Consider the following 17,695-nt stretch of genomic DNA (forward strand, 5'->3'; position numbering starts at 1 on the left):
TAGAAGTTTGAACTTATTTCTAAATAAGTTAAAATGAAGGAACAGACGTGGACTGACATACTGACATAAGTGAAAATGGACAGTGTGCTTAGAAATAAATGTGGGGGGGGTACCATATTTTATCTTGAATAAAAAAGTGGGAGAGTACCATAGTTTATCCCCTTCTTTTCAGCTTATAAACTGAAGTTATTATCTAAATAATGATTTTTTGTATTCTGAGAGCTAGCCTTTAAGTAGAACTAACTGCTCTTCTACTTTTCCTTCCCTGGTACAGACTCTGTGCTCCCTGTCACTGAATCTACAAGCAGAGTACTGACCCACCACATCCAGGTCTGCAGAGGGATCAGACATGGGAATGCATCTGCAGCGATTCTGGACCCGCCATTTTTTGTTGACCTTGCTGGCAAATGCTTTCTGATCTCATAATGCTTACAGCCGTGTCTTTAACTTCTCTGATATTCAGTGAGGAATCCCAACAGCCAGGATCTATAGTCAGATCATTATAAATGACAATTTTGGTTTGGTAAGGAAGGAGGTGCATGTGGAGATCATTACATGATATCATTTATAAGGGAAAAACTGCAATGTATGTCATCTTGGAAATCCTCAAAATTCCAGAGTTAAAAATAAATATCAGACCATTAGGCAATGTCTCTGTGAATTTCAGATCCAAAGTGTTGCCAGTAACAAACATGCCACCAATAACACAAACTCATCAAATGTCCCAGTTGAAAGTCACTTTTACTTATTGTTGGTATTATTATTATCATCATCAGCATCATTATCATTAGCACAAAACTAAATCCACTAATAAAACAAAAATCACACCCTAAAGGCAGACGTCTTCATGACAATGAATCAATAACATTATCTTCATGTACAAGGGACAGCACCCTGAGGATAAAGACCATATCACAGCTTGATAATCAATTCAATAATTCAGCCAACATTATTGAGCACCTAGGCACAATGGGAGATTTAAAAACATATACAAGAATCCCTGCTTTCAAGGAGTTTTACAGTCTAGTAGGAGGTATTGAAGAACGTCAAGAACAGAGGACCACATGAGCTCAGTGACATAATGGAATCAGTGCCACGTATGAAGTGTAATTGGAGAGAGACATCACAAGAGACTAACGTCACATTCAATTAGGGGCAATCACATTCAGTAGGGGCAATCAGAAGAGACTCCTTAGAGAAGGTGGCATCTGAGCTGGGCTTTGAGGAACTGGAAGGATTTTGGTGGACTGGCATGTAGAGAACAGGTGTTGGAGGTGGAGAAGATAGAGCATGGCTATGGGAAAGTTAGTGGCATGTTTGAGGAGGGAACAATACTCCAGTTTGGCTAGGGTATGGGATCTATGTAAGTAGGAATGGTGTGATAATATGCTACAAATTTTATGGGGGCCATATTTTGAATGGCTTTAAATGACAGGCTACAATTTCAGATCTTTAACTTATGTCACAGTAACTTATGTCACAGTAATTATGTAGAGTCACATGTAGAGAACAGGTGTTGGAGGTGGAGAAGATAGAGCATGGCTATGGGAAAGTTAGTGGCATGTTTGAGGAGGGAACAATACTCCAGTTTGGCTAGGGTATTGGATCTATGTAAGTAGGAATGGTGTGATAATATGCTACAAATTTTATGGGGGCCATATTTTGAATGGCTTTAAATGACAGGCTACAATTTCAGATCTTTAACTTATGTCACAGTAATTATATTTATCCATGGCAATAAAATATGCAATTATTGACGAAGAGATATAGTCATTTGAGTTCCAGATTTCTTAGGGAAACTCAAGTGGTTACTAGGCAATGTTATTGCCTTGCTATCAGAAATGTCCCAGCATGTAACACCAATCAATCAATAGTAGAATTTTCTATTCTGCATGTAACTAAACCTCTTCACTCAAAGTCTATTCTTTCCATCCATCCAAGGACCACACTTCTTCCCATTCCCACCAGTTCTTGTGGCATCTGATCAGTTGAGGCAAGTCTAATTCAGGATTTCTAGCCACAACCACTACCCTGAAACTAGCACCAACAACTTTGAAAAGTGAGAGTGGTGGTGGCAGGGGTAGTGAACGTAGCCATCTGAAAAAGTCTCTGGAATCCCCATACCAAGAGTCAAGCTTAGTTCTCTGAAATTGGAATTCCTGGTCCTCCACTCAGTTTGGCCCAGAAGACAACTGGAGGGGTCCCAGAATTCACAGTGCCTGATTAAGGTCATCTTTTAGAGTTTCCTCTTAATGTCAGCAAATTCCTTAAAGGAATGACATTTCATGCAGGTGACATGTTACTTAAAGCCTTCCTGGGTCTGCATGAAGCTGTGGATAAACTGGGGTGAATTTCTTTTTCTAACCAAGGAACCCTATTGGGTTTTGGCTTTACAGAACAGGCTGGTAGTTGTGACCTTCTCGAGTGCACTGACAGTTGAAAGATTTTGAAGAATAGTTGTATTAGGTGACCAAGCCAAAGAAGTAAGCTATTTAAGCCACCCCAGGAAGGCTTAGAATAACAAGTTGCCATGGCCACACTACACTGCCTGCAGCCAGTCAGTCTTTCGGCTCTTTCCTGGAATGATACCTCCTCTGCAGGAAGTCATGGATAGCAGTAGTAAGGCCCCAGGTTACACTGGACCTTAGGATGACCAGGGAACCTCCCCGGTAGATCAGAAATACCTTTCGGCCCCGAGTGTCCCACACATCCTGGATAGAGGCCCATAAGCTTGGCATGCTCTGCCAGCCAATGTGGGACTGCATATTGGCAACCAGCACAATCAGAGGATACAGAACTAGGCAGGTGATTGTTCCATTGACACTCCCAGACACCAAGGCAGGAACCCAGTGGGGCAGGCCTTGCTCTGCCAAGCTATTCTGAATGGGATCCTTGAAGGAGAAATACAGAGCACTCCCCAGGCTGTTCCTGAGAAGGATAGGCCAGAAACCGCGATAGTAACCCTGTGACAGCCGGCCCCAAAGCCCATAAGAGTGAAATTCCTTGAGAATGCTGATGGTGCTGGGAAAGCGAGCTTGCTTGCGACCATCCTGGAGCACATTTTGCACCCTCTCAAAGGGGCTAAGTGCCACAGCCTCCACCACACCAGACATAAGCCCCGCAGCCCAGCGGTTCCCCAGGGAGTGTGGCCCAACAGGGGAGAGACAACACAGCATGCTATCGTAAGTCCCAAACAGCAGAGTCCCTTGCAATGTCTTGGAGAGAAGAGGCGGGTAGATTCCCCGGTAGAAGTATTGAGGGCCTTCATGCCAAAGCTGCCGCAAAGCCTCTGACACCGCCACAGCATGGATCTGTTGCCGGAACACAACCTTATAGATAGGAAAGGTCAGAAAAGTGGACATAAAGTTGGAAATGGCACCAAGGGCGTAGGCATGGGAGTGCCAGCTTCTCTTTCCTGGAGCCTCTTTTTGTGTCCAGTGCTGAAGCTCCTTCCCGGGAGAGTGGTTTTGTTCCCCCATGCTGAAGATACCTGGGTGCAGATGGAAGAAACTGGCAAGAGTGGAAAAAAAGAAGTTAGACTGACCAATGAAATCTTTTGGCAAGCATTTTCATTGCTTAGTTATAAACAGAGGCTCAAGAAACTCAACTCTAAAGAAACAAATAATTTTCTGGGCCAGTTTCTGAGAAATACGTACACTCTTAAGAAAGAATTCCTCCACCTTAAATTAAAACAAAGGCAGTTAGTTTTGCTGAACAGAGTCACCTCTAGGGTGTTTTTCTGACCCAGCAAATATTCTCATAGTCAAAGAAGGTTGAAGAATGAAGAAAATAAAATTAGTGAAGGAGGGCTCCCCATCCTTACTGCATTCACCATATGAAACTTTGCATTTGATAAACTGCTAAAATAATAAGTTGCTCTTCCCTTTCCAAAAAGTGGCACTATCTTCTACAGGCAGAAAGGCATTCAAAGGTTGTAGTCCAGTACTTTCTCTAAAAGATGGTAGTAAATTTAGGGAGCAGGGAAGCTCCTTGCTTCTTTTTTTGTAGATTCTTGATGATGTGCTAGCTGTTTCATGGCAACACCCTGCTTGCTTCTCCCAATTAAGGAACAGAAAGAGTAACTATTCCTGGAAGTTTAGCAAGAAAAGGCTCTATACATGACAGTTTCTGAGCTTAACCTTATAGACCTGTTGCTGTATAACAGGTGTTCTCAATGTACAGGCTATTGACATTTGGGGCCAGATAATTCTTCATCACAGGTGCCCACCCTGTGTATCATACGATGTTTTGTGGTATCCTGTGGCACAAGTTGTGACCTACCCAGTTATGGCAAGAGGAGGGCATGGCAACCCACTCCAGTATTCTTGCCTGGAGAATCCCCATGGACAGAGGAGCCTGGCAAGCTACAGTCCACGGGGTGGCAAAGAGTCGGACATGACTGAGTGACTAAGCACAGCACAGCTATAACAAACAAAAATATCTAAAGACATTACCTTATGTCCACAGGGTGAGGAAAGAAGATAAAATTGCCCTGGTTCAGAGCCACTATACTAGAGGGAAGAGGCTGTGCAAAGATTCCAAGCTATTGCTCCTACCTGGGAGTAGTCTGGGAGCAGATGGAGTAGTATGAAAGGTAATTGGGGAGCCAGGGCCCATGAAAGAATTTTGGGATCAAGAAGAAATGAATGGTCAGTGCAGATCTGAGAACCTGAGGGAGTTGTCAGGAAGGAACTAGGGGTAAGAGGACAGGGTGTGGGGCTTGGGAATGGTGTGTGGAGAGGAACAGGAAGTGGTGTGGTGGGGGACAAGGGCACAGGGTGCCATGACTGGGCATCAGACTCACATCTAGATGGACAGGAAGCCTAGTAGAAACTGCAGACCCAGAGGTTTCACACAGAAACCTGGGCTGTGTAGTCCCCAGAGATGAGGGCTATTGGGGCTCTAGTTACACTAGCCCATCCAATAGGGACAAAGGGGTCACCAGGCTGAGGAACTGGGGGTGGGCTAGAAGCCAGGCCCTGCAAGAAGCCCACTGCAGCCTTCCCTGGGCTGCCGAACTCAAGAACTTGCCTTAAAGTGCTTCTCCTTCCAGAATGACCCCCATAAGCTTCTCCCTGGCTTCTTGCTCCTGCTCCATCCACAGTCCAGTACCTGACCTTACAACCCTACCCCTCTCAAGCCACAGTCTGTCTAGAGGGAGGGAGTAGAGGCTCAGCCTCCTGTACTCTTCCACCAGCCCTCCCCTACCCTCAGCAGTTCGGAGGCCCTTAAGCCTCACATCCTTAACTCTCATGGCCAAGAGGCTGGGAAGGCTCCTCTGCTTTGGACCCTTTAGCTGAGAACTGGCCAGGAGCACAGGCTCAAGAGGCCCACTCCTTGCATCCTTCCAGGGCACTCCTGGGCCCATGGCAGCCCCCTCCATATCCCAGGAACCAAAGAGGACCCCTCTCCTTGGAGGAGAGCTCCAATCAGGCCCCCGAAGCCACAGGGGACCCCCAAATTACCCAACCGTCCTACCAAGGATTTATCTCCAAGTTTTATCTGCACCTGCATAAGGACGGGTGGTGAGGGAAGCATTTGTCCCCTCTTCTATCTCAGAATGCAGTAATGTTCCACTTCCTTCCCACATTTTCCTGAGTAACCTGTAAACATGTGTTGATCGACTGTAAGGCAGGCCAATTTAGCAGAAAGAAAACTGGGCTAGAATTTGGCAGACCAGAATTCTCAGTGCCAGTTCTCTTTTCAACTTCTTGTGTGACCTTTAGAAATATATTAACATCTTGGAGCCTTAAGCATCTCAATTATGAAATGAGCAGACGCTGGGGGGTAGGGTAGGGGGGATGTTCTCTAGGCATCCTCATACTGTGCATGTGGCAGGGGGTTGATGGAGAGGAATTCAGGCCAATATTTGATAGAGGAATTGTGCTTTTCCATCCCTAGTTCCTTCTGTTTTGGCCAATCTTTTTCAGGGATTAAAAGTGAACAATAATTTAGAAACAACTTACCTGAAATATCTGTCATAATTTTATAAATCTAACTCATCCTGTTTTATGGGGGAAAGGGAGTCCATTTTTCTCCTATGTGTTTTCCTGTTAAAATGCCAGCCTTTGGGAGCAGACAGTCCTGAGTATGAATTCTGCCTCCACCATTTGCTTAGTTGTATGACCTTAGGCAAGACACTTCACTCAGTCTCAGTTTCTTTGGCTACAGACGAGGGACAAGAGACCTTCCTCAAAAGGTTGTTGTAAAGAATAACAAAATAAAATGAGATAAAGTGGCTGACCATCCATGGCATGGTGGCCTCAGTCAACTGTATTTTTTTTAAGATGTTTCCCCACCTATGCGGATGCTGCACATGCTCCTGCAGCACACTCAGAACCATTTACAGTGGTATGATGGGACAAATCCTGTGTCCACATGGGAGATGAGGAAGACCTTTCTTCTGTGAATGCAAAGGTGTTATAAAAGCAATCCTGGACAGCCTGGCCCCTTACACAAGAATTCCAAAGTAGAGGCCTCAGAACAAGCCTGGAGTCAGCCTAGAGCAGTTATCCCATGGGCCCTATGATGTATCTCCTATGTTTATAACCTTGTAAAGTGGGTGGAAAGGATTCCAGACTCCCTGGATAGTCTAGCCCAGATGCACAGCCTGCATGATCATGCCAGGACCCAGCCCTATATGTATCCATTCATTCCAGGCATCCCTCTGCCAGTCCTTTGGTCTGCTCACAAACACATATCAATCACTGTGGGTAAGTCACTGTGAAGCAGGGGTGAACAGGACTTGGTACCAGCCCTGGAGGTCTTGGGAATCTAGTGGGGGAGACAGGTCAACCATGAGCTAAACTATACTGGAAGGCAAAACAAAGCTTACACTAATCAAGGACAGAGCAGAACATAAAAGCAATATATTTCACCTAGCATAGGGAGATATCCAGAGCGTCTTCCCAACCCAGGGATCAAACCCAGGTCTCCCGCATTGCAGGCAGATTCTTTACCAGCTGAGCAATAAGGGAAGTCCAAGAACACTGGAGTGGGTAGCCTATTTCTTCTCCAGAGGATCCTCCCGACCCAGCAATCAAACCAGGGTCTCCTGCATTGAAGGCAGATTCTTTATCAACTGAACTATCAGGGAAGTCTCTTGATGTAAGTGAAAGAGGAGAGTGAAAAAGCTGGCTTAAAATTCAACATTCAAAAAATGAAGATCATGGCATTTGGTCCCAACACTTCATGGCAAATAGATGGGGAAACAGTGAGAGACTTTATTTTCTTGGGCTCCAAAATCACTGCAGATGATGACTGCAGCCATGAAATTAAAAGATGCTTTCTCCTTGGAAGAAAAGCTATGACAAAGCTAGATAGCATATTAAAAAGCAGAGACATCACTTTGCTGACAAAGGCCCATATAGTCTAAAGCTATGGCTTTTCCAATAGTCATGTATGGATGTGAGAGTTTAACCATAAAGAAAGATGAGCACTGAAGAGTTGATGCTTTTGAACTGTGGTGTTGGAGAAGACTCTTGAGAGTCCCTTGGACTGCTAGGAGATCAAACCAGTCAATCCTAAAGAAAATCAATCCTGAATATTTACTGGAAGGACTGATGCTGAAGCTGAAACTCCAATTCTTTGGCCACATGATGTGAAGAACTGACTCACTGGAAAAGACCCTGATGCTGAGAAAGATTGAAGGCAGGAGGAGAAGGGGACGGACAGAGGATGAGATGGTTGGATGGCATCACTGACTTGCTGCACATGAGTTTGAGCAAGCTCTGGGAGCTGGTGATGGACAGGGAAGCCTGGCATGTTGCAGACCATGGAGTCACAAAGAGTCGGACATGACTGAAGCGACTTAGCAGCAGCAGCAGCATATACATATGTGCGTTCATGGGGTTCTCAAGGCAAGAATACTGAAGTGGTTTGCCATTCCCTTCTCCAGTGGACCACATTTTGTCAGAACTCTCCACCATGACCTGTCCGTCTTGGGTGGCCCTACATGGCATGGCTCATAGTTTCATTGAGTTAGACAAGACTGTGGTCCATAAAAGGAAATCAGTCCTGAATATTCATTGGAAGGACTGATACTGAAAATGAAACTCCAATACTTTGGCCACCTGATGTGAAGAACTGACTAAATGGAAAAGACCCTGATGCTGGGAAAGACTGAAGGGAGGAGAAGACGGGGATGGACAGAGGATGAGATGGTTGGATGGCATCACCGATGTGCTGGACATGAGTTTGAGTAAACTCCAGGAGATGGTGATGGACAGGGAAGCCTGGCGTGCTGCAGTCCATGGGGTCACAAAGAGTCATACGCACCTGAGCGACTGAACTGAACATATGTGTGTGCTAACTAGCTTCAGTCGTGTCCAACTCTTTGTGACCCTATGGACTGTAGCTCACCAGGCTCCTCTGTCCATGGTATTCAAGAATACTGGAATGGGTAGCCATTTCCTTCATGGGATCTTCCCAAACTAGGGATTGAACCCGTGTCTCCTATGTCTCCTGCATTGGCAGGGGGTTCTTTACTACTAGTGCCACCTGGGAAGCTTTATACATATATGTGAGATATATATATATATATATATATATATATATATAAAACAATCATTTTGCTGTACAGCAGAAATTAACACAAGATAGTAAATAAACTCTATAGCAATTAAAATTGATTTTAAAATAAAATGAAAGGATTTTTTGTTTAAATTGTTTGTTTGGAAGACAACAGAGAAGAGTTGTCGTGGGCTTTGGAGTCTGATGCAGCCTCAGACTGGAATCCCAGTGCCTACACTTACAAGGAGTTTTAACCTCCCTGAAACTCAGTTTTCCTATTTGCAAAATGGGATAACAATGCCTGTCTCAGCATTGCTGAGAAGCTTAAATAAGATAACAAATGGAAAGTCCCAGGCACCAAGAAGGCAGGCAGCCAAGGACAGCTATTATTGTTTCAACTAATAGCGTTACCTTCATAACTTTCAGTCTTTTAAGATTTCTTTGTTACAGTTGGAAAATGTGGTGTCATTAGAACCATGAATTGGGAAGTATTCCCACACACTGATGCCAGAGATCAGGGATACCTTTATCTAACTGGAACCAGTTCAGCAAATCCTCCTCCCAGCCTTGCACAAAGAGGCCTTTACTTTGTTCTAAGGGCCCAATCAAGGCACCAGAATACAATCTTTCTCTTTCCACTATTTTTTGTCAGAGCTACAGGATCTATCCTTTGTCCTACTTGATCCCACCCCCACCAACTCCAACTGTAGATCACCTACTTTGGCAGTGAAGCCAATTTAAACACAGAATAAGAGTCTGCAAGAGACCTGGGGTCAGGTGTCATGATATTGGGGAGCAGAGCAAGAGGCTGAAGGAAATCCAAGAGCTGTGCCAGCATCACCCCTGGTTATGTGAGGTGAGGCTTCACTCTACTTCCTACACCCTCCACCCTCCATCCCCTTGCTACTGTTCCACCCATGAGAAAGTCCACAGTCCTCAGATGGAAAGTACTTAAACTCCAAATCTGCATTGTTTACTCCAAGGAACTCTATGTATTGAGGTAGCCAATGAGAAGGCAGAAAGGAACAGGTAAAGTTCCTTGGCAGGTTGAACACAGCCCAACAGCAATCACAAGACATCAGATTATTCGCTTGCGTCCAAACATCAGGAATCAAGAACAAGCCCAGAAGGGGGGCCTCCTAACCACAATCTACATAAGGGAAGTAAGACCTGCTCTTCAAGAACCAGAAGTCATGGAAAATGGTGCAGATTTCTCTGTCACGGGCTTCACGGCCCATTCACTCTGGACAGCCCTGCATGCTGTTTCCATGGAATTGCTCCTTCTCTGCGGCCAGTGATTCCAAATCCAGCAAAGGAGAGGTCCCCTCAAGAGCTCACAGAAGGGCAACCTAGCAACGTGTCCTCAAGCCAGGAAATGAAAGAGCTATATCAGCGGCAGAGAGCTGTATTTAGGGGGTTAGATCAAATTATGTTCCGTTTCTCATACTTCTTCCTCAAGTACAAGTTGAAACAGAAAATGTTAGGAAGAAAGATTGTAGGGAAGTGGTTCTTAACCATTTCTGGGCCACAGACTCATTTGAACATCTACAAAGCTGTGGACTCAGAAGAATATACATAGTTGAAATTCTACTCTTCACAAACAATTTCAGGAAGGACCCTAGGTAGGAACCTCTGCTCTCAAGTTACATTTCACAACAGCTACCATATGGAGAGATACATTGGCCACATCTTCATTTACTTATTGCCATAAGCATAACTTAGTGTCTCTAGCAATGGTTCACAAACCACTCTACATCTCAGAATTAACTACAGCACTGATTAAAAATATAAATCACCCTCCCTAGCCCTAGTTCTTAGTAAATCTGGATCCCCCAGAGGCAGAGCTTAGGAATCTGTATTTCTAACAAGCTTTTCAAAATGATTCTGAGGCAGCCAGCTTCATATCCATACTTTGGTTAATAGCATGGATTCTGGTGTCAGAGAGATATGATACAAGTTCTGGCTTCACCTTTTAATTTCAGGCAAGTCATTTTACCTCTCTGAGTCTTGTCTCCTTTCAGGTCATAAGCTGTAAAAATAATGTTTTACTGAAAGAAAAAGCAAGCAGCCTGTTGTAGTGTAAAACAGAGAAAGAAAAATGTCTCAGTTTTCTTATTCTGTACAATGGGTACCATACAAGTTTCCTACCTCTTCCCCTACCCCTCTTTGCGTTGCCTCTCCAAGCCCTCCTTCAGCACACTAAGACTGCAGCTGAGCTGGTTTAAGACCACTCATGTAAAAAAAAATGCCCTCTAGGCAGCTCAGATCGGCAAAAAGTTGGTATTTGGAAAACAACAGAGTAAAACCGGATGCTGATATTTATTTGCTGTGTGATGTGGGGCAAGCCGCCTAACCTTGTGCCTGTTTCCTCATCTGAAAAATGGAGATAATAGTCGTTGCTCACTAATTCTATATAGTTCCAAATAGGCCTTCCCATCTCCACTTTGGCTTTGGCTTTTCTCAGCTAACCCTCAGTCTGAGAGTAGAGAGGAGTAGGGGGCAGCCTTTGAAATCAGACTTGTAGACTTGAGTGTGAGCTCTTACCTCTGCACTTCCTAAGAATAGTGACTGGGTGCTTAAGTCCCCTCTCTGTTAAGTGGGCATACTGCTACCTCCTTCGCAAGGCTGTTGAAAATAAACGAGTTGTCCGTGCAAGCCCATTTGCACGTAGAAAGCGCTCAGTAAATGCTTTTGCCCCTTTCCTCTGTACAAAGGTGAGGAACTTTCACTGTTCGCTTGATGTCTGTCCCACCTCGTGTTGAAGGCATCTGGTCTCAAAGCGTGGAGGACACAGGTGGAAGAGGTGAAAGAGAAAGAAAGCGAGGGGCAAGCAGCAAACTCACGGTAAAATGCCAATCGGCAGGGTCTGAGAGTCCGAGCTGCACTTGACACCGCACCGGCTTCCGCGCCTGTGTGCCGCAGCCCCCGCCGGCCTGCTACTCCTTTTTGCTAGCAATGGCCCTGAGCAGGAGGCTGCGCGGGGAGGCCGCCCCCTCGCCCCGCTGATTGGCCTCGCCAACCGACTCATCATTCTCTTTGTCTCAAACCGCAGAGGTTAAAAGAAGCGGCGGCTGCTGGGAGCTACCAGCGAGTGGGCGGGGGCGGCCGCTGCTGCCTTGGGAACCGAGCTGCTTCGACCCAGCTACCCAAAGCTGGGTGAAGAGGCTCCGTCTGGAGGCTCTGAGTTGGTTAGCGGTAGAGGAGGCGTCCGGAGAAGGCAATGGCAACCCACTCCAGTACTCTTGCCTGGAAAATCCCATGGACGCAGGAGCCTGGTGGGCTGCAGTCCATGGAGTCGCTAAGAGTCGGACACGACTGAGCGACTTCACTTTCACTTTTCACTTTCATGCACTGGAGAAGGAAATGGCAACCCACTCCAGTGTCTTGCCTGGAGAATCCCAGGGACGGCGGAGCCTGGTGGGCTGCCATCTATGGGGTCGCACAGAGTCGGACACGACTGAAGCGACTTGGCAGCAGCAGCAGCAGAGGAGGCGTCATCCTTTTTCCCTGCAGGGCCACGGCGACCGGAAGGCGGCATCCACACCTGTCCACGCCGGAGCATTCGCTGTCCACCGGCCGAGCACAGTAACGAAAAAGGGCGCGATTGTCTGTCCCGGAGAAAGGAGGGAAGAGCTCCATCAGGATTGGGCGGCTCTCCTGTTTACCAAATCGCGAGGGCTGAAAGGCAGCCGAAGGAGCACTCCCGCGGCCCGGCTGCGCAGAGACAGGAGGTGGGTTCTACTGAATGATGCCAAATGGGTAGGATTTGCCTAGATTGACAGGAGAACGTTTTCAGGGGGATAGTTAGGGGGCGGGAAGCAGCGGGGATCGCAGGCTGTCTGCCTTGAACCCCCTTTGCATCTCCTGATCCCTTCCTGGTGAGGCATATGTGGGCGTGTGTGTCCAACTCCCATTCCCTCTCTCCGTGGCAGACCACCAAAGTCGAATTCGAACTCGATTTCTGTGCGGCTGATTGCGGAGCTGGTAGGACAACGATTTCCCGGAGTGGATTCAGGGGTATGTAATAGAGGGTCACTTTGGCTTGTATTCACAAGGTGGGAGAGGGAATTCTCCGTCTGGCTACTGTGGAGGGAGGGGTCGAGGGAGCGAGATGAGGGATGAAACTCCTTCTAACCCTTCCCTTCCCTGCCCTGCTTTGCCCTCCGCCATGGCCTGAAGACTGGGATCTTCAATCTCGCGTGGACAGAGGTCAACCTACCTCGGAATCCAGCTTTCTAACTCAAGCTCTTGTTGTGAAATAAAGGCGCGCACTTGTTTCCAAGCTCATATAGGAATCTGAGAAATAACGGGGAAACTTTGAGAAGGGGGTGTGGTTGAGACCTGAAACCGTCAGTTTCATGGAGATCTTATTTGCTACCACAAATCTGTGAGACTTAGACCACTGCTCTCTATTTTGAGAGCCCAATATGGGCTCTAAGCACTATTTCACCTAGAATTCTAAGCCGCTGTTGCCTTCCTTCCTGGAGGATTCTCGGGAGAGGATAGTTGCAGATCTGAAAAGCACCCTGCAGCACGGGAGCACCCATTAACTCCTGAAGGTTGTAATTGCCAGTTTCCTGCAGAATATTTTCAGGGCAGTAGCCGAATGGAAAATGTACCCGCAGGGTGTTCAGGAACGTAAAGGAAGCGACCGCAAACTGCTTCATGCAGTCTACTACCTTACTAACCTTTTCCCCCCTCCTTTTCTTTACAGACCCTACTGAGATACAAGGAAGATGGAGCCCAGGAACGTTGCTTTGGGGATTTCTCCTGCAGATCAGGCTTTTCTAGAAAGGCTGAGCATTTTGTTACATTCATATAGACGATCATTGTCAGTCATGGCCAGCATCATTGCACGTGTGGGTAACAACTGGCAGCAGAATACAGCCTTGCCACCCTGGGCCCGTTCCATGTTGAGGTCCCTGAGGGGGAAGGGGAGTCTTGGTCCTTCAAGGGTCAACATGGCAGAAGGAAAGATGAAATTGTTCTCCGGGAGGGTGGTGCCAGCCCAGAAGGAGGAAACCTTTGAAAACTGGCTGATACAAGTCAATGGGGCCCTGCCAGATTGGAATATGTCTGAATAGGAAAAGCTCAAGCACTTGATGAAAACCCTGAGGGGCCCCACACGGGAGGTGATGCGTTTACTGCAGACAGCCAACCCCAACCTCAGTGTGGCAAATTTCTTGTGTGCCATGAAGTTGGTGTTGGGGATTCTGAAAGCAGTGTCACTGCCCATGGCAAATTTTTTAACACCTTGCAGGCACAAGGGGAGAAAGCCTCCCTTTGTGTGATCCGTTTAGAGGTGCAGCTCCAGAACGCTATTCAGGCTGGGATCATAGCTGAGAAAGATGCAAATCAGACACAGCTGCACCAGCTCCTTTTAGGGGCTGAGCTGAATGGGGACCTGTTCTTCAGGCTGAAGAATCTTCTCAGGATGTATGCAAATGAGCAGGAGTGTCTCCCCAATTTCCTGGAGTTAATCAGGACGATAAGGGAGGAAGAGGATTGTAATGACACTTGAAGCGGCCCAAAAGATCTGAGCTAATCATGGAGACGGCAGTAAGCCCTGTGGCATTTCAGGGCCCCCAGGCAATAGCCATCAGCACTGCTGATTGCAATGTGATAGAAGTAGATGATACCCTTAATGACTCACACGAGGATGTGATCCTGGTGGAGTCTCAGAACCCTCCACTTACATCCATAGGTGCCCCTCCCCTCAGGGTCAGGGCCAGACTTCAGGATCAAATACTGGTCATTGATTCCCTAAACAGTTCTCAGGCTCAATCTCCTTCTACCAGTGGTGGTTCTGCATATAACAATGATGGTCCTGGGGATATATGTAGAACCAGGAAGAGAAAATATACTATCCACTGTTCATACTGTGGTGAGGAGGGCCACTCAAAGGAAACCAGTGACAGTAAGAGCAACAAGGCCCAGGTGTTTTGAGAATCTGATCATCACCCTGCAAAAGCTGACACATACAGAGGAGGAGACATCAAAAGAGATCCCAGGCAAGCACAGTGACCTCTCCGAGCCACAGTAATGTGCTAGACCCAGCCCTAAGTGAACCCTTAACTGTATTCAGAGACTGCTGATGGGGAAAACTAGGGTAGGCTGGGGGAGGCTTCTATGTGCATGAATTAATCCACAAAGTGGCTTTCTTTGGGGAAGAAGAGATTGTAGATACCAGCAAAAAGAAGACAGCCTGACCTCTGTCCCTGCTTCTCCCTCCATCTGCCTAAGGGTCTATGTGTGTGTCTATTTCCTTGATGATTGTGTTCCTTCTGTGAAAGGAGTACAAGTTATTGTTAAACTTTCAAAGACCGAAGGAAACTACAAAAACTGAAGTGCAAATTACCTGAAACTCCCCACCCTTGCATAACCGTTGTCAGTCCTTGGATGAATGGCCTTCTAGATATCTCCCTATTCCTGTGTACCAAGATAGATATTATATACAGATAAAAGTGATCAAATATAAGTGTTATTCTATGCTCTGTATTTTTTCACCAAACAATATATGTTGTGGACTTTTATGTCAATTCATAAGCATCAAGTATGCTTGCTGTCTCTGTGTGAGATTACTTTTAGGAATACAGAAGGAAAATAATAAGAAAACTAAATACAGAAGCTCTAAATGGGGGGAACTCATACTGTGGAGTTTTATCAACCTCATTTACAGATGAGGAAAATGGAAGCTGAAAGGAGCTATCTCCCAAAGAGTCCCCTATCACAACTGACCTATGACACTGAACTAAATCTGTGTCCAATGGACTTACCTGGTGGTCCAGTGGCTTAGACTCTGTGCTCCCAATGCAGGGGCCCTGGGTTTCAATTCCTGGTCAGGGAACTATATCCCATATGCCACAACGAAGAGTTCACATGCCTCAACTAAAAGATCCTGTGTGCTGCAACTAAGACCTTGCACAACCAAATAAAAAAATACATATATTTTAAAAACAATGCCCCAGTGCTTTCTTAGCTAATACATCTTGAGAAATCTGATGACAGACAGGGGAGGGGGCAATAATAGGAAATGGGTATTTCAGGGGCTCCATTCCTGTTCACTTTGGGAAGGGGCGGTGTTCCCTTCCCTGAGCAGATTCCTTAAATTGCTACTATTAATGCTTCTGAACAACACCCCGTGGCAAAAAGACTACCCTTTGGGTTGACACTACCCTCTGCCTCCCCCTCAACTGCAGAGAAAGCAGCTGCGCATGAGAGTTCAGTACCAGGAGACTTGGGATGACCCTGGCTTCACCCTAGCTACATGCTAGGGGACACCAGAAGCTCAAGAACTCCCAGCAAACCTCCCTCTGACCCAAGAAATTGAAATCACTGGGGAAAGATGAAAAACAATCTGGATGCCAGGGCATGAGAAAATACAGGGGACCCCTCCCCCACCACAGGGCAGGATATAGCTCCAATCAGGCCCCCAAAGCCACAGGGGAGCCCAACATTCTCAGACTCTTATAGGCTTATAGTCTCCATCCTATCCTCTAAACCGGCCCTTAGAAGGAATCTGCCCCCTATTTATCCAAGATTAAAATATCACTCCTCTTTCTACTCACCTTTTCTCAATTTTACTCCATAATCACTTGTTGACTGATTTACACAAATTAAGTTTATGCCGTCATAATTTCTCTCTGGGACCAGACAGAGTATAAAGAAAAATAAATAAATGCTACACCAACCAGTGCCCTCCTTTACACTGGAGTTAGCTTGGGGATTCAGTATAGACCACTTCTTTGATAACCCCTAATTCATCCCCCTTTTCTTCCAGCCTTTACCTTCTTCTATGTCATTTAAAGCTGAAATTGTCTTAGGTTTTATTTCTACAAAACGATGCAAATCTGTGAGTTTATTTCATTTCACATGACACTGGCTTTTCTTTTATGCAGGAAGTATGTATTTTCCCTGTTTGGAAGACATGGGAGACATGGGCATTCAGATCAGACTGAGGGTAATAGCCAAAAGAAAGCTTTTAGATAATTTTTTGTCTGATAGGTTTCAATTAAGATTATGGGTTTTCTTCCTTTCTTTCTCCCTAATCTTTTTTTTTTAATTTAAATTTATTTATTTTAATTAGAGGCTAATTACTTTACAATATTGTATTGGTTTTGCCATACATCAACATGAATCCGCCACGGATGTACACATGTTCCCAATCCTGAACCCCCCTCCCACCACCCTCCCCATGCTGCGAGATGAAATGAGTCTTTTGTCAGGAGATGTTAGCCTTTGAAATACCTTCTTTTGCATTATCTCCCTCCTTCTAGATATGATCTTCTCTGACACCCCAGTCTCATAGTTTCCCCTTCTAAGATCTTTTTGATGCCTCTCAGTCTTCTTTGCTGCAACTTCTTTCTCTTCCTGACTGTTCCATAATAATAGTGACAGAAATTAAAATCACCACAACTGTGACTTACTAAAAGCATATTATATGTCAGGAACTCCTGTTCTAAGCCCTTTAATGGAATATAGCTCTTTAATCTTCATAGAAACCTCAGAGGGTAGCTATTACTATTTCTAATTTACTATTAATATTAATTTAATTACTATTAACTGCCACATATTTCTGGAGAAAGAAATGGCAACGAGGAACCTGGCAGACTACAGTCCATGGGGTCACAATGAGTTGGACACAACTGAGCAACTGAGCATGCATGCACACCACATATTTCAGATGAGGAAACAAGCTGGAAAGGTAGGAAATGACCTAGGATCATGCAGCTAGTTCATGATGAACCACGGATGACACTCCTGGCTGGCTGACTCCAAAGCTTACTCAGGTTAACTCTCAGGCACCATCCTGTAGTGCCTGAGAGATGTAGATGCTGTCACTATCTGTGCATGACACATGAGGAGACTGAGGTCTACACACAGGAAGTGATTAGCCAAACATCATAAGAGTAAGTGGCTTGTGTGTCACACTCAGGGATGGAATCTTTAAGGAACCTTTCTTTGACACAAAAAAAGACTTTTCTACCTTTCTTTCTCTTTCTCTCCAGGTTGCAGCTGCCTGGCAACATCCCCTCCCACTCCTTCAGTTGTAGTCACATACCATTTCTATGTTTTAAGTGCAAATGGTTGTAAATTTAACATATGCAAGAGGTGAAAGCCACAGAAGTCAGTGGGGGAGAGATGAATTGTTCAATTAGTGGTGCCGGGGGGACTTAATGACCTG

The 17,695-nt window shown here is 45.7% G+C and overlaps 2 protein-coding genes across 5 annotated transcripts in view; one reads left to right on the forward strand and one right to left on the reverse strand.

Moving 5' to 3' along the window:
- Positions 1-722: 722 nt before the first annotated feature.
- The window catches only part of SLC25A53 (solute carrier family 25 member 53), a 57,957-nt gene continuing 40,984 nt past the window's right edge, over positions 723-17,695 (reverse strand). For 2 of the 4 annotated variants that reach the window (XM_019956193.2, XM_070784532.1), the window contains one exon: positions 723-3,510. In XM_019956193.2, the coding sequence (XP_019811752.1) occupies positions 2,559-3,479 (921 nt within the window). In that variant the 5' untranslated portion in view covers positions 3,480-3,510 and the 3' untranslated portion in view covers positions 723-2,558. The other 2 variants (XM_019956192.2, XM_070784534.1) reach the window with 2 other exon arrangements.
- Positions 13,248-15,069, forward strand: ZCCHC18 (zinc finger CCHC-type containing 18). Its single transcript, XM_070784531.1, is given in 4 exon segments — positions 13,248-13,713; positions 13,716-14,027; positions 14,030-14,451; positions 14,453-15,069. Coding segments are annotated over 4 exon segments (1,302 nt in total). The 3' UTR covers positions 14,555-15,069.

The sequence above is a fragment of the Bos indicus genome, chromosome X (assembly GCF_029378745.1).
Source record: "Bos indicus isolate NIAB-ARS_2022 breed Sahiwal x Tharparkar chromosome X, NIAB-ARS_B.indTharparkar_mat_pri_1.0, whole genome shotgun sequence".
Taxonomy (NCBI): domain Eukaryota; kingdom Metazoa; phylum Chordata; class Mammalia; order Artiodactyla; family Bovidae; genus Bos; species Bos indicus.